The sequence below is a fragment of the Coturnix japonica genome, chromosome 5 (genome assembly GCF_001577835.2).
Source record: "Coturnix japonica isolate 7356 chromosome 5, Coturnix japonica 2.1, whole genome shotgun sequence".
In the NCBI taxonomy this organism is placed as follows: Eukaryota; Metazoa; Chordata; class Aves; order Galliformes; family Phasianidae; genus Coturnix; species Coturnix japonica.
Window position 1 is genome coordinate 10,305,671 of NC_029520.1, and position 26,492 is coordinate 10,332,162.

Sequence of the window (26,492 nt, forward strand, 5' to 3'; positions counted from 1 at the left end):
ACTCAGGAATTCATCACTACCCTCACTTCTTTTTTTCCTCCAATTTAATATCAAATTGGAATCTACACATGTGGAAAAGGACATATCGCTTGGAGTCAAAGACAGCTTCTCCTCACAGAAAGTAAGAGCCAGACAGCTCGGAAGTCAATCAAAACTGCAGAGAAAAACACCCCCAGCAGCCCAGTCATGGGCAGGCTGCCCTGCGTGGATCACAGCTCGTGCTGCCAGCCATCAGGTTGCTCTGCATCCTTTCCTGTTCAGCCCACCATTCCCTGACAGCTGTGAGCCTGAACACCTGGATCAGACCTACCACACAGAGCAAAAAGTACTGCAGATAATCACTGATCATCTGCTGTGAGCAAATCTGCATCTACCCAAGTAATAAAGCATATTAGAAAGCAATATTTATAAATTAATCTTAAAATGACTATGGCCTAGAAGGAAAACTACATGCTAGCCAAAAGTATCAATTCAGTATTTACTACCTAACCAGGAAAGAAGTCCCACAGAACTCCAGCCCAAGTACGATGTCACAACTTTAACAGTCCAAATAATTAAAGATGCTATGTTTATCAAACTGCAGTTTCAACCTGGTCCTGCTTTTGGTGTTGCCCTTAAAAAAAGGCAGCCTAAAAAGAAGGCAAATTGATTTATTTCTAGGTGTAGGAGGCAAGTTTATTGAACTATCCGTATAGAGGGACTGATCAGAACACAAAGGCTGAAGCAACAAGTTGTTACAAACCTTGTAACAATGTTACAAGGGATTACAGGCTGAAGAAATCGATAGTGTCATACTGCTGCTAAAAGGGGAATGAGTGAGCTGTACAACTATGTTAATTCTGTCCGATATAAAATAGTTTGAAGCATTTATCAGGCCTCAACTGGAGTATCACGCCTGACCCTAGGTGAAGGCACATGTAGGATTAGATGGAGTCCAGGGGGCACCAATATGAAGATTATCCACCTCAAAGATGAGAAAACAGGGAGGAAAAACAACATGTCTCCCAAGAAGGAAAAAACTGCTATAAAGAGAAGGGAAACAAAATGTTCTTCCTGGTCTGTGCATAACACATGGACTTGAATTAAGCAAGAAATAAAACAGGTTAGCACTGCACATTTTGTTTGTTTTCTCAGTACAGGAACAGATATAGAGTCTTGATTATTGTAGACCCTTGAGATGATCTTGCTCCAGAGCTGGAGGTTAACTAGTGACCCTTATGGGTTGCATCCAACTCTGGCTTCCTATGATTTGCTGCCACTAAAGAATGAAAACTGCTGTGTAGCCACATGAAGAATACAAGCTCAAGCCAAGCAGACTACAGTACACTTCCAATTTTTTTTTTCCCCAAAAATTATACTGTCCAGAACTGCAAAGAGATGCAATATGTTACCACAGTGGTAGCAGCACCCTGCTTTTACTATACATCACGAAAAAGAAAATTTACTCCTCCTGCTCTCAAGCCACCAGCTTTGAAGAGATCCTGCCCACATGCTGCTGGCACTGGGATCTGATCCTTTGTGTTGCGTGGCCAGGTTCTTGCCTCAGCAGCCAAGGAAGGTTCATTGTGGTTGAAGAGCTCAAAGTCTGGTGCCTGCAGGTACCACTTGCCAGTGCTGGATGAAGCAGAGATGTTCTGAGAAGCTTAGCAAGAAAACTGGGATGATTTCATTAATATTTTGGAGAAATAATACCATCATAACTAATAAATTAAAAAGTTCGCATAAAAATTTACTCTAAATTACAAGCAAGTTTACGTTACACTACAAAACCATGACAAAAGTCAACCCAAAACTTCAAGTCAGTTTTCTTCTTAGAAGCAAAAAACTCTAAGAAAAACCTTATATGTGATTTAATCCCAGTCTCAAAGCAAATCTGGTATGTCTTCATTTTTAAGTGAACTCAAACACTCAAAAGGTGAAGCATATATGGCACTGGTTTCTGATTTGCATTGGAAGTGCACTAGCACTGCAGAATGCAGGAGTTACCACGAGGTGCTATCGACTAGTTGATCTCAGTTTGGTACTATTGTAAACTGCCAGATCACAACTTTTGAAATTAAGGAATGACTTCTCCTCAGCTTTCTTTTCTTAAGCTCCCATCTGGATGCAAAATGCAAATGACAGAGACATTGATTTTACGAGCATTTTGATTTTCCTGGCTACCTCATTTCTTAAAAAGAAATTTCAGCATTCCATTGCTGTAAGCAGCTGCTGCTTTTCCCAAACTGCTTCTACCCAAACATATCAATGTTTTGTGCTTTTTTCCCTCTCCTTTTACACTCCCTCATGCTCTTTCAGGGATTACAGCAGCTCAAGGGTATGCGTTCTTAAACATCCCCATCTGAAAACTATTATAAGAAACCAGTAACTAAATATAAATTCTCCAATCAGAGCCTGAGCCAGCCACATTGATGCTGTGAACCCAAAATGCTATCATAGACAAAAGCACTTACCACAGAAACACTGCAAAAGTGTACTTGCCAACACACTGCTGCAGAAACAAATTCCTGCTTCAGAGAGGTTTTCTGGAGAAATGTGCTTTGTAAACAAAGATGAAAAATACCCTTATTTTAAGTTAACATGAAAACAAGGACAACAGTCTTGCTGAAATCAGCAACTCTATAGTGAAGCAATATGCTACACACATTGTTTCCTACAGTATTTTCATTTAGCTGCATCTAACGAAATACTTTTCTCCTCTCTTTACATGCACACATCCCAGAGAGCATGCACAAGCTGAATCATCATTACTGTGGTGAAAACATATGGGAGGAGGGAAAATATCTGTCTCTATCAAGTCCCCTCTAGCAAGTAAAGCATTCTGACAAGCCGACTTCTCCTCTCCCATCATGGATTATTTGTTACCAGGCTAAACATTCATCCCATTATACTCTGCTTCTGAGGGGAATTTCAACAGGACCATTTGGCCCAGTTCTGGAAGTTTGCTCAAATACAGCTCCTTAGGTAGAAGAAATTAGTATGGATGATTTACTGTGTTCAGCCGTCTCCCAGCCTTGCTACTTTGAAAACAGCAATAAAAGATCTCTGTTTCAACTACTATTAAAAACAAAACAAAAAAAAAAAAAACCCCAAAAAACAAAAAATCTCCATTCTGTAAGGAAATGTACATGTCAAATAAAAAGCTGGGTACAGAAGAGAATAGCTAGCACTCTACTACTTGGAAAGGATTAGAGTACACTCAGAGCTTAATTATTCATCCAGGGAACATTTTGCATATGAATGAAACATCATTCTACATCTAAAAAGAAACACTCACTAGTAACCTCAGTTCTCCACATCTGGTCAGGAAAGAGAAGAGACAGCATGCCCACATGTACCCTATTTCCCAGAGGCACTTTTTCCACAGGTGCTAAATCTGCTTCTACTGCATGGACAGTTACTTTGTACATGCATCCTTGCCCCATTCCATTCACCGCTTCTGCAAAATTGTATTTGGATTTGGAATGCAGCCCACTGTTGATGAGAATAATTTACTCCATCTCTTCTGGAAAAGACCTACCAACCTTACGTTTAGTTGTCTTCTACTGTCTTGCATCATAACCTGCACCTAAGGACTGGCCAAGTTAATATCTGAGATCATCAGTGAAATGTGGAACTGTTAGAAGAAACAGGTTTGAGTCAACATTTCTGGCCTGATTACATACCTGCAACACTCCATTAGCTTACATATCATAAAGGCAACAAACAGCAATCCAAACATGCTCACTTTGACTGCTTAGCTAATTCACAGTTACTTCAAATGCTTAATATTAGAGAAAGAAGCAAATATTAACTGATGTTGAATAGACAATGAAGAAGGAAGCAACCTTTGCTAAGAGGTAAGTTGATTCTGAGACAGAGTTGGAAATAAACATTTTACCCAAGTTCTGTTAGCTAATTTTGCACGTACAGATAGCGCTGCCTCAGCTTAAAGCACTTCTTTGCCAAAGCAGTTAAGAACTCCCGTTTCATTGGGGGTTTTGATTTAGCTTTGAATAAGAAACCCTGTGTAAGGATAGTACAATGGTCAACATACAAACAAAAGCCACATTATATTCCATGTATACAAACAAAAAGCCATAACATGAGATGTTTTCAATTTACTTCTGAGATTTTGGAGAGAGAGAGAGAATGCAACAGCCAGTCCTAACTTAAGGGAAAGATGACAGCGGCACTGAAAGGGTTATTGCAAGCCCTTCATCATAAGCCAAACAGGACAGTGCTGGAGAAAGTTACAGAACTGAAATAACAGAAAAGCAATCCGCCTGGAAACGGAAAAGGGTGGGTGAGCAGTCTCTACCGGACAAGGGCAAAAGCCAGGGTTTGTAAATTTAGAAAAAAAATACACACCCACACAAAACTTCTCAAGTAAGAGCATTTTTAAAAGGGCATTTTACAAGGCTTTTATGTAATTTTTGCCTCATCATTCTTAATGGACATCTGCCCACGGCTTAACACAGAAAAGAACGAGCTTTCAGTGTGTGCCAAACTGTCTGAAACTCAAGTCCTTGGCACGCTGCCTGCTCTGATCCCCCACTTTGGGCAGCTTCCTGGAGACAGGTTTGAAGCGAGTGAACGTGGACAGATCTCCCTTAGCAAGAGCTGCCCAAAACAATTCATGTAATGCACGTTTGGTATCAGGCTGCAAAGTGCTTAATCACGTTGTTTTTAACTTCTTTTAAATGAAAAGTAGTTTGAAAAATTGAAGGCGCTAGATACATTTTAATACATTTCTGTGTTAAAAAGAGCTCCTTACAAAGCGTTAATGTAAAATCCTGCGGCAAAGTACATTCTTAAGTGAGAGGTGAAAGCTGCCTTGCATTGTGGCATGGAGACCAGCAACGTGGACAACAGCTATTTATAGGACTGTGGCAGGAGACCGTAAAGCATGAAGACCCCCATTCAGATCAGGCCCCAGAACACTGCCCATCTCAAAGGAAGGCTCATGAATCAAAATAAATAGTAAGGGAGGACTGATGTTATTGGCAAAAGCAGCAAGCAGGTAATTTAGAGCAGGCACTGCCCCTTCAGTCTAAGAACAGGAAACAACTCACCAAAATGCCCCACCCAACAAGTTCCAGCCGGTATAAAAATCTCTGCTGCAGAATTTAGCTAATGACACAACCCAGGAGAAGTCTGCAAGTACCACAGAAGGAGAGCAATTTCTGAGAAAGACCTTAGCTAAAATTAACTACACTACATCAGACACACATGAATCCCCGAAGCCTGTAAAACAAGCAGAAAGAAAAGGTACAACGTTATTTTACTGCGTATCTCACCACTTTTGGTTGGCTGGGGTTTTTTTGGTTTTTTTTGCTGTTTTGTTTTAGCTAAGCAGTATCTTGTTAAGCTGCTAAAATTTGAAAGCAACTTTTCTACTACAAAGTCCAAAACTAAATTGCTTTTGTTAATAATGAGACATCTTTAATACAGAAAGCCATTATTATTTTTAATACAGAGATCCCTTTAAAAAGGATGGAAAATTCCTCAAAGAACAAACAAATATAAGAGTTATCAGGAAATGGCAATCAAATAATAAGGACTTGGTTTAGGGAGAATGCACAACTATATGCTCAGGCACTGAAATTCAAGATGCTCAAAGTATCAAGCCATTACTCTCAGAATTTCATTTTACATTTCATCATGAGCTTGTTCTTGCACATTCTTCCCCAGTATCCTCAAGGATTCATTCGTCTCGTCTATTACTGTCCTTGCTGCTTTGAGGACCAGTGGCACCCTAGAACAGTCCTTTCACAATATAGTAAAGAAAGTTCACAGAAAACCCAAATACAGGCTATATGGACAGGTTCTTATTGCCAACCATTACCAAGTGAAGAGAGATTTTTGAAGAGCATAAATTTAACATTTAGTCCTGCAAACTGGGAGAAATACGCAGCAATCAATTTGCTTTTTTTGCAGTTCCTAGTTCAGACGTGACAGAAACAACTGGCAAAAACGCTTACATGGGATGGGAAACACTCTCTTCAATTCCGTACCACATCCTTGGCTAAACTACAACAAAATGGTACACAGCATTCAGTTAGGTACATAAACAAAGATTTTAGCATTTGAGTTCCACCAAGTACCAAAGATAACAGCCATAATGCTATACATTATATCAGTAGTAAGTAAACATCCTGCAAAGAAGGTACTTCCACTAGCACAAACTGGATATTAATCACAGTGTCACCACTGAATTTCAGTCTCAGCTGTTAGTGAAGCGAGTGCAACAGTCCATCTCTCCTTTGTTCTTACGCACAAACTTCCAATGAACTCATTTAAACCTGAAAGCACCAAAAGCATTACATTGCAACTCGGACACAATTTATGTCTTCCTCAGTGGGGAAAAAAGGTTCTCAAGCACAAATCCAAGGAATGAACACATCTGAAGCCACTGAATATACCTGGTCCTGACCAAAAGGTTTAATTATGATTGATTTTGTACTCTCCTCATAAAGAAGGAATGGGATTTGTGAGTAGTGGGGGGGAAGGGCACTGGCCACCAAAGATAAACAACAAAAATCTGTAAAGCCAAACACATATTATAGCAGACAGGCTCTAACGAGGGCCATTAAACTAACCTATCATTTGCTGACTGGTATGAAAAGTGGAAAATGGGAAATTTTTGGTATAAATTCTTATCATAAAAATCCCATAAAAACAACATCCTGCCTGCATTATTAGTATTCTTTATCAGATATACTTTATGTTATACTTTCAGAGTGAAGAGAATTAACAGGATATCTCAGAACAAACAAAACCAACTTTATTTCTGCAGATCATTCTGTATTTCTAAATTAATGCACACACTCAAACAGTTACTCTAAGTGCATAGTGAAAAATACCTGGTGTGTTAATGGAAGGCAGCAACACAAATCATTAAAACACTAGGTTTTTAGGCAATTCTAACAAAGCTCTGACCAAACCAGACTTCAGTTGATGTTATTCATACTTCCATGAAATCTTAAGTGTTCCATAGAAATCCTTGCTGACATTTGCATAATCCTAGACACTCGTCCATCAATGAAAATGACTCCACTCAAATCAGAACCTGTACCTTAGGAGTCAAGGGAGAAGGGAGACGGGAAGAAAAAAGGTTGAATTTCTGTTACTCAAGTCCCATCACTCATTGTTACAGACATCAAATTAGAAAAATCCAGGAGAAAAAGGGTATATAGAGCAAATTAAGTGTTTCGGAAGTGGAACCAAAATCTCATTCCTGTTTCTGTCTTTCTCCATTACCAAGGACAGAACACACAGAGTACCATCTGTACTGTGCATTTTCATCATATTAGTTAAGGCACAGCAGCAAATGTGAAGCACAACTCCTGTAAGACCAGAACTTTAGAGCTGCAACTTCAGATAACCTGGAATTCTAAATGCTGCACTCTCCAATGTGTACCTTAGGACTCAGAATGAAGGATCTGTTGCACCTACTCAGCTCATGTCTAACCATGAGCTGTCTCACCTTCAAAGCAAAGCCACATCTCAAGGGTAGGTCATCTTACCCAAAATTTCAGTGAAAAGAGGTCTTCAGCTTTTGTACCACAGCTTCCCAAAGTGTAAGCCACCAACAGATACACTTAGGGAACTGCTCTGACAGCCAGAAACTGAAAAGACACCAAGTCCTGGGTTTTGTTACCTGAAGCGATTCGTGTAAAGCCAAGCATCAAATGAAAGAAACATAACTCAGAAGTCCTCCCAACTGAAACCTCGCTGCCAAGGCCTCATATCTTTTTCAAAATGCCTCTTACATGACAGAAGCTACATTCCAGTTCTCAGTAACTGCCCTTCTCTCCCTCATCTGTGCACAAGCATATACTTTCCTTCAAGATTTTACTGAGCCAAGCTCTCAAAGCAAAATCATCAATCCATCACTAGATTCTTACTTTCTATCTTACGATTTTCAAGTCAGAAAATAAAATTGTACTGTCACCACTAAATTTTATCCAAGCTTTGTAAAATTGCTGCCTGGTCACATTTCTGATTTTATAGACTGCCACTGAAAAGTAGCCTGTCTAGTTCATGGGATGGGGAAACCTATAATCCACAGCAATCTCTCACTCCTCACTTACATAACATGCCCCAGCCCTATGTGCTCCTTACGTCCTAAAACCCTCCAGCCTAGAAAGCATATCTGACATGCCTTTATAGACACAATACTACCATACATTGTTTTAGTGCAATCCAGGTGAAACAGAACTGAAAATCACAGAGGCTGAGTCTTACTTTCAAGATGAGAACCAGTGCGTGCACAAGCAGTTCCTAGCCACAGACTTCTACAACTTAGACCCTGGGGATTTAACCTAAAACTCAGATTTATAAAGCACGCTGTTTAGGGTCACAAGAGCGCAGTTAGTAGTGTGCATTTCTAATTTAGCAGAAAAATAATAAATTCCAAAGCTGATCAGTAAACTTACTTACTCTAAACTGAATTTCCCAACATGGTCAAAAAATGGCAATAGAAAGTCTGGCCAGCAAAGTGAGACGTAGTAAGAGAAAGAACATAATTCTTACGTGCTATTTTGAGATATCTAACACTTAACAAGTGCTTTCTACTATTGTTATTATTTTTGGGGTTGGATTTTTAATTCAATTCATGCAACTTTTCTTAAAGTTATTAAGCTATATTAATAAGCAGTTTTGCCTATTGTGCTGTAAACAGGATGCAAGCAAAAACTACACTAATTAGCAAATGAATTTCAAAAGGTCAATTATCATTAACTATGCCATTTACATCTCTGCAACGTGGAATATTCTCCAATTTTATACTGTGAAACGGATAAAAATGGATTAAATTGCTTGAGGCCACAGAGCACAGTATGTTGTTGAGTAGGAGTTTAACTGAACAGAAGCTTGAGTAGTTCCGCATGGGACATCTCACATTGTGCCTTCATCCAGCTCGCACTTAATGCCAGATGCTTAAAGAAAGAAATGTCCCCCAGAAAAACAAAACATCCCCCCAAAAAAGAAAGATGAGAAAGGAAAGAAAAACACTGAGAACAGAAAGAAACAACTCAGAATTCATTGAGTGCAGAAGAAAAGCTTAATGTGAGCCAACAGCGTGTGTTTGCAGCCAACTATATCCCAGGCTACATCAAACAAGGCTTGGCCAGCAGCATGAGGGAAGTAATTGTCCTCCTCTCTTCTGCCCTCATGAGGTCCCACCTGCAGTACTGCATCTAGGCCAAGGGCCCCCAGCACAAAAAGCATGTAGAGCTGTTGAGGTGGGTCCAGAGGAGGGCAACGAGGATGCTTGGAGGGCTGGAGCACCTCACCCACAAAGAAAAATTGAAGGAGTTGGGCAGGAGACCTCACTGTGTCCTTCCAGTATTCAAAAGGGAGATGGAGACTGATTTTTCACCTGTTTGATAGCGTCAGGACAAAGGAGATTTTTTTAAACTAAAAATTTTAAACTAAGGGAGTTTTAGGTTACATGTAAGAAATGATTTTTTTTACCGAGAAGGAGGTGAGGCTGTGACACAGACTGCCCGAGAAGCAGGCACTCTCCATCAAACTATAAACACCCCATAGCGATCTCACTGAGAAGTATAATATCACATGAACTGATAAAATAATAGCTCTGGATATCTTTTTCTTAAACCAAAAAATTTCTGTTACTGCTGAGCTAAGCCACTGTATGCTGCTGCTTAGTGCACACCCCATTCGCAAGATAAGGAATAAGAGATGTACCACCACCTTCATGCGGGATATTCATTTAAGAATACCCTTCAGAATCCTGAACTGAATAGCTCTATTTTTCAAAGACTGGCTTTCTCAAGAATCACTGTCTTGATCTTCTGGAAGCCAGTTACCTCTATTCCTTTGAAGATAATGAATGGCCCAGAAATCCTGTGTATAACTGTTTACTGAACACATTGAAAAAGCCCCCTAGTAGGATAGAAGCTGTTTCATAATCACTTTCTTTAAAATACCTTGAGTAATGAAAACTTACCTCATACAAATGTAATACTTATAGATCAGCCCACAGAACTTTTCAACACCACCTGGATCATTATCCTTAAAAACGCGTAACAGGTGATGCAAAAAATTCACTGAAAGATTTCTCTTGAAGTGTAAGAGGCTCTTATAGGAACAAAAGATAGGTGATGTGATTAGCTACCATTTCCACTCCAAGAGGAGTACAAAGACCATGCCATGTTCATAATGCAGAAATAAAGAGTACTACTTTCCAGTACTTATAACACTTATTAAAGAACTCAAAAGGAATAAAACACCCCTGCTCATTGGCTGAACTACATTAAAAAAAGAAATCACTGAAGGCAGCATAGTCTGCTCATACCATCACCAGACTTGACTGCAACAGACCACACCGAGCACCATGATGATGCAGTAACAGCTTAGTGGCAACAAGCATGGCCACAAGATAAAGCCTGAGACAATTGGGACCTTTCTATAAGCAGTTTTTAAATCTTAAAATTCCTGGTATGCCAGAGGCTACAAATTTAAGCACCTCTTCCTGCTATAGAAGGGGTGCCAAAACACTCAGATCAACTTTTTGTAGAAAACAACTGAAATGCTCTCACACTCGTGAAGCAGTAAATGAAGAAGTGGGTTTAGGCCATGGAGGAAAGTCTGAGCACCTCTGAGTATAGCACAGTGGCTTTCTTCATCTGCCTCCCATCCTTACCACTGTGACCCACAGAGCAGCAATGCAGCAGCTCCCCTCCTCCAACCTTTGTATGTCTCAGACACTTCCTGTCTCCACTGGCAATTATTTTCAGCCCTCAAGATTCCTTTCTATATGTTCCAGGAACCCTCTAGCCATCCTCTGTCCAGATGGCAGACTTCAGATGAAGGGAATGGGGTCTTGGAGAGTCTTTTCTTGGCCTCCTTCTCAGCAGCCTGCTGGAACTTAGAGGCAGGCTGAGTCTTGCACAGACAAGGCTCTGTTGCACTGCAAAAACCCTTCAATCCCTCTCTAGAATTCCCCTCAATGCCCTCTTTGTCTTCAGACAAGTTTGTCTTAAACCTTTTAGCAGGCTCTGCTTTCCAGGGCACGCTTTATACAATCTACTCTCTACAAAGCTGCAGAAAGCCAATAAAAGGGCAACAGAAGGAGGTCTTAACACTAAAATGGACAACCAGAGCCACAGTTTCAACTACATACAAAGTGGATGCTATTATGACAAGCAAATGCCAAAGAAAAACGTAGGTGGATAAGTTCCTGTCCTCTTGATCCCTGTCATCTACAGCAGATGCTCTGAAACATGACAGAAACAGAGTAGATTACATTATCACGTTCAGTACAGACCATCATCCTGCAATGAACTGTTATCAAGCCGTGACTGTCCTGGATAAAACTTCAGCAAGACCCAGCTGGGGTAGGAGCAGAAAGGGAGAAAAGAGACAGCGCAACAGCACAGAATATTTCCCAGTATAAGGCAGAGCCTTGGAAATCTAACATTTCAAAGGAATTGACAAGATCTGCAAACTGATGGGAAAATTATGCAAAACACAGCCTTGTCCTTTGAAGGTTCATTTAAAAAAGATGCACCTTACACTGCAGAAAAATCAATGCAATCTAATGGCACTACGTACTGCAGTGCCACTACTACGCTTATTTTTCTTCAGGCATTGAATACACTTTCAAAGCAATGATAAGAGTCAAGAAGTTGCTCTAAAAATATCAAAAAACCCTTGTCTTTCATCATTCTACATTGATCATAACATACTAAGAGGGTGTCTTCATCCTCATTTTAGCCAAAAATCATTTAATATCATGAAGAAAACTTACAACTCCTTTATGGGATATTTTAAAACCCAAATCATTTATATAAGAATGTGGACAGATTTTTATCATGTACATCACCGCTTTTGTACTCCTTAAAATGTTTACATTGTTAAAAAGTCATCATTCAGTTCTCTCTGGCACAGAGATACCAAAGAGAAGCATTAAAGATTTAGCTCATTTCAGATAGTTCAAACTCAAAATGCTTCTCAGATAACCCATTTAAGGGGTGTGAACTGTATGCTAATTAGAGTAACATGCAAATTACATGATAGTATCCATAGCTGCTCCCAGAAACGTTTGAGATTGTCTAATCAGGATTTATCTGCTCTTATGAAACATCTGCTGTGTGATCTACCGCCATCAGGTCATCAGTTGTAGCTGATGAACTGGTTTCAAGTTCTTGTTTTCTTCCTCCCTTTTTTATTTTCTCAACCAATTAAAAAACACGATGTGTCATCAGAAATGTTTTCTGTTTCCATTCAATTTTATATATCCACAATCAATGTCTGACTACTACTGGAACATCACCTAATTTTATGAACTGAAAATGTGATAAGAGATTATGGCGTTTAAAATCGAAATCAGTTACAGACCACCCATAAACCTGAGTTATTAGGAGCTAGCTAATAAAACAAATGGAGTGCACCAGGTACTAAAACCACAGAAAATTAAGTCCATCAGCTACAGAGTCATCCAACATCAGCACAGTAAACTGCATCATTACAATCTGAGACACCCACACCCGAACCTTGGGGAAGACTGACTCTTTTCTAAACCTATGATTCTGGCACAGAATCTACTATTTCTGGCACAGTAGCAAAGATTTTGCCAAACTGGAACTTAAGCATTACTTCTACATACCTGCATTTGGTTCAGGTTTTACAGCTAAGATCAGCCTAGCAATGGGTGTTCCCACTTAATGTGCAAAGGCCAACCTTGCATCACAGCAAAGATTTATCTTCACATTCAATGCACACAACTCCAATAGCAGCTGTTGCTGGCCAGAGCAAAGGAACACAGGAGCAAGAGCAAAAGTTTATACGGTTAGTCTACCAGTTTTATGAGAATCAAAGTCTACCAGCAACATGAAAAATAATGCAACACAATATGGGCAGAAATGCTGTAGACTGCAAGATGTGAAAAAAGCAGATGCTGAAACCACAGGCAGCTTTGTAATAGCCAGCATCTATCTTCCAAGTCATGGCATTTTCCAGTATTCTAAACACTTATTGTACCACCCTTTTTTTCTTTGTAGGCTGCAGAGGGATTTTCACACCAATTTGAAGCTAAAAAGGTGACTGCAGCATTTCTTTCACATTTTATTGTGAATATAAGGCATATAGAAAATGGGACAAATAATCACCGACTGCTTATTCAAGCCCAAATGTTGGTTCAGCTACACTTAGTGCCTTTCCTGTGTATCCTGTGGAATCATGTTTTAGGGTTGCTATTTTAATATCTTCATACCAAAGTTTGTTTAAATAAAGCTTAGCTAGTAAAGTGCTAAGAAAATCTTTGTTCCAAGATAACTTTATTTTATTACGAACAGAGGAATGTTTCCAAACTGTCTGCTCAGGGAATTTTTGTCAACAGTACATCGGCCTAAAAAATATTAAATACAAATATTACACTTCAGTAAATGTACCCTCAGTACATTATCACCAGACACCGTGAAACTCTCAACAAAAAAAAAACCCAGCTTACATTAAGTGTAAGAAATTAAGGAAATGTTAAGATTAATAATTATGCAAATGATTGCATCTAGAATATTTTTAAATAATCGATACTGCTATTACTTTCAGAACAGAAAGGAATTTGCTGCTTGTGCTAGAAATCAAGAGGATGGTGTATTCAGAGTCTCTGAAAACCGGATATCCACGTTGACAGAATCAGTGGGAAGGGCAAAAATTCTTGCCCAAACACAGCTTCTATAAAACTGGAGATGGAGGGTGGGCTGGGTGTCAGAGACCACACCATGGTTTCAAACTCACTCCATCACCTCTTCTCTTCCCCACCCCCCCACTCCCTTCCAAGACAAGTTAAATTTCTATTCTGAGGTTGTGGCTCAAGAATCTAACCTAACATTTCATTACAGGGCAGGGCAGAATATAAAACTGTCCAAAACTGCCAACCGCATCTTCCACATCAACAGATATATCTACTCAGCAAGCAATGGACTGACATTTAAACAAATCTGCATGTCAAGAATACTTGAAGAAAAAAAATAAAAAAATAAGGTGGAACAAAAAGAAGCAGCTATAGTTCTAAGCATGTCAAGTTCAAAGCAGAGTTCTTAATTTGGATCTGCAGCAGATTCAGTGTGATACAGAAGCACTAAGAACTGGTTCAGCCACTGGTCTCTGCAAAGCCTAGGATCAGAAGTAGGTGGCATCCAAAGAGCTTCCTATCAAAGTGTAATTAGGCATTAAAAAAAAAAGTTTCCATTTGCCATATACCATTTTCTGCATCTAAAATTTGAGAGATAGAAGGGCCATCAGAAAGGGGTAGCAAATTTAAAAAGGAATAAGTTGATTTCTGATACACAGATTCTGTTCCAAGTTCTTCAGGATCCTACTGAAGAGCAAATCCTACCTGTAACCCTTTGCAAACTCCTGAACAACAAAACAAAAAATAACTTTTATTCCCCATCTCTCCTTTACTAACAGGCTATCTGCAAGGCATAAGGAAACAATACAAATAATACACTATCAGAAAATGTTTCACAGCTTCTCAAACCAAGCACAAAGAGTCAACTGAGTGCACAAAAAAAAAAAATTAAAATTAAATTAAATTAAATTAAATTAATAAAATAAAATAAAAAGCAGTAATCAACTCCCGTGATTCAAACACATTGAGAGTACCACAGGTTTACTAAAGAGAGCTGGCAGAGAATCATAGAATCATAAGAACTATTCAGGTTGGAAAAGACCTCGAAGATCAAGTCCAACCTCAGCCTAACCATAGTACCCTAACTCTAACAACCCTCTGCTAAATCATATCTCTGAGCACCACATCCAAATGGCTCTTAAACACATCCAGGGATGGAGACTCAACCTGGATATGTTTCCTAGCATCCAAACTAAGAAATAATATTCGTAAAAAATAGTCAGTGAACTGCTTCTTCAAGTTGTGCCATAGATGTGGTCAAGTACATTACTACCATCTGTTATCATCAGAAAAGACTAACTTCAGGCTGAAAAGCAGGACAGGAGACACACTCAAGAGTTTGGTTTTCTGCTGCTGCTTCTCCCTCATTAGCTAAGTTCTTTTCCAGTTTGTCTGCACAGCTCATGTCCACACATGTCTGTGCCAGTGCATGAATATACAAAATCACCTTACCAACAGCAGCACAACGAGCAGATGATGAATTCCATTCCAGCAATAATTAACAGCAGGGGATTTCCAACAAAATGGCAGTGTAAGACAGAGAGGATACTCAAAAGCTCAATACAGCTAATTACTAAGGTACAGCCTGAAATATGGGTAGCACTTTTCCAGAATTCAGCAAGGTGCAACTTCTAGCAAGAGCAGTCAAAAACAACCCAAAAAAAAGGCTCTCTACAGAGAAGAGGTACACGGAGCTCATTTTCCAAACGATAGCTGCCCAAAAGAAAGGAAAACGTTTTCTGCCTTTCTTTTATCTATCAGAATGGTTGTTATCTAATGTTTCCTCCTCTTCTTTTAGGGTAGGACTGCTTTAAAAAACACTCCTCCCTGTAAATGAAGAAAGATTTAGCAAGCTTTTTACTAGTGCTTTTTTTCCGCCCCATCTAGTTCTGCCTCCTTTTGAAATCAGTTTGGAAAGAAGGAGTAATTCCAAAAGAATAAATAAGTAATGAGCTATTTTTTCCCTGTCCCTCCTATGCTCTTTTACAATGTTATTTTCAGACACTCACGTTAAGAAGTCAAAAATATCTGTTGATTCTTTTGCATTTTTTTTCTAAAGCCTGTGCACCTTACTGAAAAGCAATGGAGTGGTCGCTTTATATTTGGCTTTAAGAGATTCCATAAATCTATTCATTCTCCTTCTTATTAGTTAAAAAGGGAAAAAGTCTTAGCTGCAGAGCCTTAAAGCTCCTCCTTGTGGACGATATGTGTAATACACTAATAGGCTTCAGAGGAATATAGAGCTTAACGGGTTTAACATTTACTTTGTCATCACTCACACAGCAAGATAGACTTTTAAATGCATTCTACCACAGATGAAAAACAAGCAGAGAGAGATTACGATTAAAATGAAGAGCTGTTTTAGCTTTGTGTCATATCCCAGTCATGCAGTATTGAACCAGCAGATGTAGCAGTCCAGAGCAAGTCTTGCTTTGACTGTGTTGTCTGGCTTTAGTTCTTCCTGAAATAACTTCCTTCTGGACTTAGTTCTTTCAGCAAGAATACAGAGTCACAGGCAGATCTGTTGTAGTTCCCCAGCTGATGGACTGACAGCAAAAGAATGCAGCAGTCCTGCCATTAGGAACAGATAAACCACTAAAAGAATTTAAACCTTGCACTGTGTTGGCCCTAGCCAGACACAGATATACTGAACGCTATTCTCTGTCTCTCTCCAGTCACCTATTAGCAACGAACTTTAAATTCCTAAAGTCAGTATTTAGATCAGCCATTCCTAAAGTCAGTATTTAGAACAGCACAGCACAACAGTAATTTGCCTGTGGCTATGCAGCTTCGGAACTTAAAAAGGAAAGTGAACCAGCACTGCCCTCTACCGAAAGAGAGTTGCACACATAAAACCCGTACCAGCTTTTAAACCACTCGATTTCTGCTATATATTGATACATACCTTGTTTCTCTGCCTTCTCTGTCAGCCTTTACGTTACTCAGGTTCTACTTTATCATACCTCTTTCTTGCTGCTTCTTCCCCATGAGGGACATGAAGGCAACAAATAGGTTTAAAAGTCAACATACTATAATACCACATCAGCTTGTACGGATCGTAAGGCACTGAACATATACCTCATGTTTTTTGTGGACAGCATAGAAGTAAATAAAAATCACACAAGTTCAGTTATTGAAAAACAAGCCCAGAATACTGAAAGATGTTCTTTGGTCATCTGCAATATACTAGTCATGTGATGGTGCCATGAGATTTTTCTGCAGTAAAACCAAGATACTTAAAAACATATCATATACATATGATATATATTATACATATACTTAATATGTCCATATTAAGTACTTTGAATTAATAATTAATCATGATTGCTAATTGATTATTAACAGTAGCAACATCACTTTCTCTAACACAATAAACCTTGCACTATCAGCATGTCTACTTTCAATTCAGTTGCCCCATTTTGGGATTTAGACATTTACAACATCCTGAAAACTAGGTAACTTAAGAACAGAAATACAGAACAAAATCTGATTGGGCAGAACTTTATGCAATATAAAATTAATTAGGCTGAAAGATGCATTTGCTTGGAACACAGACTGGCTGAAATCAAAGTCTCTAGATGTAAGCATGACCCTCCTGACAGGAGGGGTCACTTGAGAAGCCTGCCTGTTTTCTGGACACCTAAAGCCCAGAATGCCTGTACCTAGGCCCAAAATCTCCAGCTGAGATTTTCAAAGTCATTGCGAGGACATGGTATGTCAGTTGCCATCGCTGCACACTGCCTCCTTTCCTGGACATCACCACATGCTGCTGGACTCACTACAGCGCCCTGACCCACAGAGGAGCAGAGCACAGCAACCAGCTCATACAGAAAGCACAGAAGAAGTTCATGACTCACCTGGCCAGGAGGAGAGGCCTGACCCCTTATTGCACAGTATCCTTCAACTCTGTTTCTTAGAGTGGATGTTAAACAACCCTTGCACATTAAAATAAGTGCTTGTTTTATATAACAATGAATATTTTATTCTTTCAGTTCTTCCAGCTATGCTAGCTCCAACATCATATGACCTTGCGCTTTAGGAAACACTTCCGTAGGAAGGGAAGACTTTCTGTTTTGAAGAAAATAATATCTCAGGTTGTTCAAAGCAGATTCTTGTTGCACCTATGAAAGCAACCCCTTAACTGCAAGGAAGATGTAGTCTTTAAGGTAAAACTACACGGCCTTTTTAAAAAAACAATAGCTAACAATACACACACAAAGCAACCTACTTCAAACAGCCTTTAAAAGTATAAAAAGTTATCTTAGATTTTATAGTTCACAGGCCAGGACCAAAAACCAATGGCAACAAAAACTGTGCACTGGACGGAGGTCAAAAGCCAATGTGTGTATTAATACTGACACAGTAAAATTGGAAGAAATAGCATGTCAAGTAAAAGCAGTCATCATCTCTATGTGAAAATCCATTGTTTAAAATAAGCTTTGACAACTTTTCATAATGAAATCAAAGCTTCGGTCTAAACATGAAGTCTAACACAAAAAAGTTTCAAAGCCATAGTTACCCAACTCCCATATAAACCCATCAGAAAGGCTACTCAAACGTCTGTTTTTCACTGATTCAACTCTTTTTGCTCCCTTCACCCCTTAAGCTGTGCTCACACATGTACACCAAACTCCTCGTTTGAGTTATTATACTTGCAGCATCAACCATTGTATCCAAGAGTAGTCAGGCCATGTCATACATGCAGCAGTAGAAGCACCAACACACCTCACTAGTTCGAATCAGTACTGGTGAGATTGAAGCGAATAAAGAATGTTCCTAGCAATTTTCCTTAGAATCCAGAAGGCCCAAGTGTTGACCCCCCCCTTGCTTTGTTGCTGCAGCAGTGTCTTTCTGCTTGTCAGCTTCACCATGCTTTATCCCTCTTCAGCTGCTACACTCCTAGTTGGGAGATGTTATGCCTGCTGAACTACTCAGCCCACACACATAAGAGAAGTGCCTAATACATGAAGGAGCTAGCAGTAAATGATGTATCATTTTTAAATCTACAAGGAATAAAACTACATTAAATTCCTGAGATCCCTCCAAGGAACCACAGGAAAGAGCTGTTTATGAATAGACACATATTCGACACTAACTTTTCAGCATATTGTTTCCATCATAAATAGTTAAAAGAGCAAAACTGCATAACAAGGAGGTTGAATTCGCACTGCTAGGCTGCAGAGAGCGCCACATGCAAACAGTACTATTACAAGAAACACATTCTGAGCTTACAGCTCACTCAGAGCACAAGTCTGAAAAAAGGCAAGAGTCTAAAAAAATTAATGCCCATTTCACGCTACAGTAACAAAAAGAAACAAATATATTCATCTCCAGTTTTCATACAAATTACAACCTACACTGACAAGGGCACAGAACAAAATAAATCAGTTTGCTGTAATGATGCTCTCTGACAGCAATATATACTGTGACCTTTCATCCATGTAGGCCTCTATGTTTAAAAAGAAGTCAGGCTGGAAGTGGAAAGTGCAAAGACAGATTACGTGACTCACTGACTGGTCTTTCTGTATGTTCCTGGCATACTTTTCATATATATAATAACTAGAGTCATCAAACAATTTTGTAGCCAGTATCCTGACAGTCCTTGCCTGAGATTTCACACAAGGTACAGTAAAGCTTATTGTGCCTGCAGCTCTCATCTAAAAAAAGATGAAGATCTGAATCAAATGCCACTTCAGCAGAAGAGGTCAAGGAGATAACAGACCCTTGCTCATAAGACTAGAGCTTAAAATACTCAACCAGTGTGTAGGTTCCTAAAGAAAACTCTCTAGAGTAAGTACTAAACAGTAATTTCATTCCCTTTCTTGGAAAGTGGAATTGGTACAATAAGGAGAAATAACAAAATTTATGGAAATTTTAAAATTCAACGTGGATGTATGAACATATGGAAAGAAAACGTTTATCTTCCTAGTTCACACATTAATTCCAGCTGATCTTACAGATCTTGGTTTCTGAAGCCTGAGAAGACAAGCATTCTAGAACATTGTCTCCACACAGTGCTAGGAAAGACTTATAATACATGCAGCTGAATTAGCACACTCGTTTTGAACTTCCATGCTTCCAGTTAAAACAACTGAAAACTAAAAGCCAGCCAAAGAATTGATACCCAACTTAGTCATCCTACCTGATACAGCCTGAGAAGGGTCAAGCTCTCAATGAGCCTCTTAAATAAGAGGAAATCTGTGTTTTGGTTCTCTGCATAAAACAGTTAAGACAGACATCAAGAGAAAGAATAAATAAATAAATAAAGTAGTTAAATATGCAAGCTATAATAAATATGGAAAAAAAATGATATCAAGCCATTTTAGGCACCTGGAAATGTAAGCATCCTTTTGAAAACACATTTATACTAATTAGTTCCTGCATTTGCTACAGAATTACACAAAGGAAGCAGCTGGACTCTGCAAATTCTACTTCTCCTGCTGGATTTTATGTTTCATTATAATGAATGAGTATTTATAGCATGACTGCCAGCCTCATCTTCAGTCTGACTTGCATTTTTTTATTACAATACATTAAACACAATCATTATCTCACCATAAAATCAGCTAAGTCTGGCTAATTGTCAGTACCAGCATTACTTCCTTAAAGGAGAGTGACCTAATCCAGCATATTCTGCACAGAAAGGAGAGGACTCCTTCCCACTTATTGCGGTACATGTTAAACACTGCTGATATATAGAATAAACACGCTCCCCTTGCTGACTTCCAACAACCCATGCTGTTCTGCTTCACCCAGCTTAATCCAGGATAACCACACCTGCACTGGAATACAATGACAGGAAAACTGAGTCAATTTGAAGTTGGTACTATTTTCTCAGAAGAAAATATCCAAAGAAGCAAGAAATTTTCACTCTTTGTTGTTGTTATTTTTCCTTATATCATAACAGAATAATTGACTCTAAGTTATTTGACTGATTACTACAATCGCTCAAAGCAAAACCAAAGAAGCCAAGGCAATTAAATGCAGCATGCTGTACTATCTACCATTTTTCAAAATATGCAAACACTTTTTCTAGTCCATACACAGCACAAAAGCACACCTCTACAAAAGCACAACAGAAATGGTCTTTGTTTCTACTTACACCTTAAATACAGGTCTGGCATATCAGAAGCAAAATTATCCATCAGCCCTACAGTAAAGTTCAGCAAGGTTCCAGACCTTACTAAATAAGTGTCATGCAATGTTACAAGTTCACAAAGAAACTAGTAACACTAAGCTCAGTAAATTGAAACATTCACTAAAACCACTGTAATATCGTGAAAAGCAAACACTGAAGATATTAACGCTTTACTAACATTTCACCAATTCAGTTTATAAATACCTGAGTCAAACACAAGCCTTATTCAGGAGGTCTGGTTTAGCACAGCATTAAATGCAGTGCCCAAATCTGGAAATCAAATGCATGCTAGTAGTTTGGGTGTTTCAAGGGTATCAAACAATACAGCTTATCTCTACCACACCACATACATCCCAAGCTTTTCCCAAATAAAGCAAATGCTTTCCAACCTGGTATTTATCCCTTTCTTGCCTAGAGACCTGAAGGCACATGAATCACCAATATGGTAAGGGGTCTCATTAAACCCTTCTATCTCCCACATTACACAGACCTTTTACTCATTCTTTCAGTTAGCTTATATAAGAAGCTTTTCTCAAAATGGTGATTTAAGGTCATAGCTCAGCACAAATACATTTCATGGGAACGCAATGTATTTCATGGGGGGGGGGGGTGAAAATGGAGAGATAAATAGCATATCCAGCCATTATGACTGCTCTTCTGACTTCCAGGTTAATAAAAATTTAAGCATGATGCACGCAGCACAGAGGTATATTGGTTCACATCTCAAGAGACCTATCCCAGCCTAACATAACTTCTATCAGTTGCGTAACACAGCTGCAGCTTACAGAGCCCCCTCACGCAGCCACAGAAACTAATGCAGGAAGTCCTCCACTTCCTCTCATTCTCATTAAACTTCCAGAACGATACTAGTGATATAAGCAGCAACATCCTGCACGTAAACATGTATCATCTTCATTTGCTTGACTTTTGACAGTATAGCTTAGAAAAAGTCAGCTTCAATCCATTTGTACAAGTCTAATTTTCCAGAAAATCCACAGATGCCTGTACGGCACCAAATTTTCAGCTTGTTTCTTCAAATGGTTTACCATCAAATTTATACTTAGCTGAAATCCAAAAGTGTTTCAGCTCTTCATTTGCTGGAAGCTGCTTGATGTTCCCTTGGAAATACTCAGGAACATTTTTTACTCCCAATTTTTAAAACCAAAGCTAATACCTCCCCCACAAAGAGACCAAAAGCAAATCATATCCCATCTCTCACTGCACACCTGGAAAACAATGTTCACCTCCCCAAGGTTCTTATGAGGAATACCATTTCCAACTTGGTAAGCTTAAGTAGCTACATGGCTCCACGCAGCTTCTCTTTTAGGGCAGCAGCAGCAAAGCAAAAGGCAAGGGAAAAGTTTCCACTTTGTAAAGGTCTCAGATCTCACTAAAATCTCACATTCTAATGAGATGCACCCCATACACAGGTGGTGTTCTTACATGACATGCAGAAAAGTGGCCTTAAGTTAAAAACTGAAGTACAATTCATCTAAAAGTCAAGAAGAGATGAATTAATACTTTGAATTCTTACTGTCAGCAAGAAAGAAGTAAAGGAAGAGCTGAATTAGTATCTTGGATTCTTACTGTCAGTAGTGGTCTTCCTCTCCAAGAGAGTTCCAGTCCTGAAGTAATTTCCATTCTGAAAGAAACTGTTTCTTTTAGATACTGTAATCTTTCTAAGAAATGCCTTCTTGGAGACTGCAAAAAAGAAAAAATGTTTGTGAAGAGGCAGCAGTCCACAGCAGAGGGAAATCAACCTTAACACATGGATTAAAATGACTGAGCATTTTTATCTAACAGGCTAATGCACTGCAGATTTAGAAGTTGATAACGATGCAGGTTGTTGCTTTTAAAATCAGAGAGTTAAAAAAATAAAACTTTCTTGAGGTAACAAAACAAGTGACTTCAAAATAATTTTTTAAAAGGGTTTTTACTTCCCTTGTTTAAGAGGCATGTCCCAGGCCACCACAGAAAAATTATTAGTGAAAAATGTCTTCATTGTTATCACGTTACCTGTAAAGTGATGATAAGAAACTTAAAGCCTGACTAACGACTTAGATAGAAATCTAAACTGAAGCTACAGGACCTGGGAGTGTCACATTTCCTTCCCTCCACTGCAGCCTTGGAGATATTCTAAGCAAAAAGAATAAAATCCAGCCAAGGTGGAAAAGTGTGCTCCTTAGACAAACCTGCTGTATCACTGCCTTTTTCAGTGGTTCCCTTGAAAATGTGCTGGAAAGAGGAGGAGATGCATCTACCCTGAAAAGTGAAGTACTCAAAACAGCGTTTAGAGCTTTCAATTGTAAACGCTGCCAGAACTCATTCAGCTTCTTCTAATGCCAGATGTATCTTAAATTCCTGGTAGCATTTCACAGATAACTTAGAAACAAAATACAACAGTATCTCTATTGCCAACTCCTGCTTACTTTTTTTAGTGTATAAACAAACCAAGCTTAATTGAAATCATTGTTTCAAACTATCGTCCTCGTTGCTAGTTATTGCATAGTACACAACAGAACAGTTATTTCTTACTACCCAGTAAATCAAAACATAAGTATCTTTGATACTGGAGCTTAAAAAAAAAAAAGTCAATTTCAGTCCATTTGTATAAGTCTGGTTTTCCAGAAATCCCATATACAAATTTGTACAGCATGGAAATTTCTGCTTGTTTATTCAAACAGTTTGCTCTTAGTTCTTCTCATAGATGAAATCCCAAGTGCTTGGACTCCTCATTACTGTATATGGTATAATTTGTGCAAGTTAGACTAATATCATAGCAAAAATTTACTTGTTAGACAGAGAAGTATAAAAGGCACACAAAATACACATTTTTAAAATGTACTTTTGAGTTGACTTGCAAGATACTTGCTAGCAGCTGAAAAGTTTCTGTTGACTACTGCTCCTTCTTTGGGTCTATATCAGTGTTGCTGCAAAAGTTTATCTATACTACATATACCTACCTAGCCATCCCTTAGGTGTCCTGCCAGCAGTACTGTAGATCTTGCTTTGTGTTCACTATCCATGTTAAATCAGAAGAGTAAAAGTATGTTCTCTTTCCACAAGCAGTGTTTGCATAAAATAAACTTCAGGCTTTATCTTGCCCTCCCCTGTTTAAATACAGATTGGAATTATCTTGACACACTCTGCTGATTATAAATATCTTTTACTGAACTCATTCTGTCAGAAAGGGGCTTATCAAAGTACTTCTGAAAAGCACAGGTTCTAGTGAGAGAATGACTACGTATACTGCATACATATGTCTGACCAGCCTTCTTAAGTAGGTATTGAGCACTCACAGACAAACTCATAGAAGCACTGGGCCAGCTTGAGTGCACTATGTTTAGATGGCAAGCTCCAGCTCTCTCTTCAGGACCATTCCGCCTATAGTTCCTCTAGATCTACCATTAACTGATGGGTAGAATGGATCAGTTTAAAAAAAAAAAAAAAAAAGTTAATTCTGAGCAAATAAAAAGAAACTCAAACACAAAGCAGCAATAGGAGCTTATTTTTGTCTTCTGCATGTTCTCAAATATATCTTGCAGACATGAAGCCCTGCCCAGTGAACAAATACTAAAAATGAAGCACTAACAAACAACTCATGGGTAAATCTTGTCTTACCATTAGCCTGAGCTACTGAAATCAACCACAGAGTCACTCTAAATTTGGTTCATCATCTATAAAGTCACATACTTATGAGGAGGGGACAAGGGTAAATCCAAAACAACTTGCATGTCAAAAGCAAAAGCCGTCAGTTACTATTCCCGAACCAGCTCAAGCCCAACTCTAACTTAACAAAAAGGGAAATTAGTTGCCTGGCTTTCTGGTTTGCAGGTCTGTATGTCTGTATCAGGTCAGAGTACACTGCCTTTTCCTCAACAAAGGCAGAATGAATGTCATAAGCATACCAGCACGAAAGGAAAGAGAGGGAGGGAGGGAAGGCTGTCTTTCTTCAATACAGTAATCAAGATTTGAAGAAACCAACACCCGCAAAGTCAAAATCAATAGATAAGAGTAAAGTTCATACAGATTAAATATATCCACAGTGACCCTTCAAAAACAAGCTGCAATCAACATAGGCCAGTATTAAACAGAAGAGGAAAAACAGTATGAAGTTCAACAATACTCATCTTGAAAAGAACAGAATTATAGTTATGTTAAGAAGATGGTTTCTCCCAGAAACATTATCACTTACTTGCTGTAAGATCATTGCTTGGCAATGGCCTTTTTGAGCCTGCAAATCACCAACTTTCAGCCTGTTCTGCATTTATTCTACCACAGACTGGGACTGACAGGTGCCATGAGTTCCCTAACTGTAAGAGCATGCTGCATTTTCTCTGCTACCAGAGCCCTGCTGATATAAAAGCCATTCTGGGAGGATAGAAAAAATAAACAACAAGAAAATGTAACTAATTTGTCCCTCTTCTTATTGATATTTATTATAGTCACCAGCATTCTAGCCCTCTTACCAGCTTAGTAAGATGCAGACTGAATATCTCAAGAACTTTCTTCAGCAGACGTGTCATCAGTTGTCAAGTCCCGCCTGCAAACATTCCCTCCTCTACAGGTCACAGAGTATGCCATCACCTTCCCTAGTTTCTCTTCCCTAGTACTCTGCAGACCTTAAGTATTACAATATTTAAAGGCAACACAGCAACAACTAGGGAAGGGATGTGAGAAATATTAAGTCTGAGTAAATACGTTTAAAAAAAAAAAAGCCGTTATTCACTTCTAACAATCTAACTCCATGTCTCACTTGCTCACTCCTTTAGCTGAAGATCCAGTAGCTCTGGAAATGTCTCTAGAGACTGAGTGCTTCCAATATGAGACACTGCTCTATGCAAATTCCACTCCCACTCCCCTCCCTTTTTCAGTTATTTAAGAGCATGGTTAAAACCCACCTTAACCTGCACTTCAGAACTTAAGAAAAAAAAACAACAACCCACTCCCCAACCTTTCATACTTGATGTTACTCTGTTTCTTCTCGTTTTACACATTTTTATAACAAATCCTTGATGAAAATATTGCTTTGGATTCCTCTTCTTTCTTATTCACGGAGGAGTTAATTCAAGAATTGAGAGCCTTAGTCTGTCAGCAAACAAATTGGTATATTTTATTATACAAGACTATTGAAAGCTACGCATATTTCAGAGTATAATACATTCTCCTAAATACATGTGTGCGCTTGTGTACAAATGCTTCCCAGTTCTAACTGAATGGAATATCACAGACCCTCACCACACGTGCTTTTCTTTGCTAGGAACTGCTGCAGCAGAGCACACTGATGCTGCAGTACTGTTATGTACTTTACAGATTATCAAATCATAGACTGGCTTGGGTTGGAAGGAATCTCAAGGAACATCAAGTTCCAATCCCCCTGCCACAGGCAGGGTTGCCAATGGTAGATCAAGTACTAGGTCAGGCTGTCCAGGGCCACATCCAGTCTGACTATGAAAACATCAGAGGAAGGGGAATCCTCATCATCTCTGGGCAACTTGTTCCAGCAACTCATCTCCCTCGCAGTGAAAAGCTTTCCTCTGACATCCAATCTAAACCTCCCCTCCTTCAGTTAAAATAGATGTGAGCAACACAGAATAGAGAAACAGAAGGGAAGTGAGAATAAGAGTCAAAAGTGTTATAAACAGAGCTTTGAGGAGTGGTTGTAAATGAACATATGCATAGTTACATTCAGTTTTGTGCACTGTACTTGTA

At 38.9% G+C, this 26,492-nt stretch overlaps 1 protein-coding gene across 4 annotated transcripts in view; it reads right to left on the reverse strand.

Moving 5' to 3' along the window:
• Positions 1-26,492, reverse strand: part of MOB2 (MOB kinase activator 2) — a 107,113-nt gene that overhangs the window by 54,524 nt on the left and 26,097 nt on the right. The window contains exon 1 of one of the 4 annotated variants that reach the window (XM_015863837.1): positions 15,095-15,144. The exons of the other annotated variants lie outside the window; for them this stretch is intronic. Within the exon in view, the coding sequence (XP_015719323.1) occupies positions 15,095-15,129 (35 nt within the window). The 5' untranslated portion in view covers positions 15,130-15,144. Of the gene's footprint in view, positions 1-15,094; positions 15,145-26,492 lie in introns of those variants that run through there. 4 annotated transcript variants of the gene reach the window in all.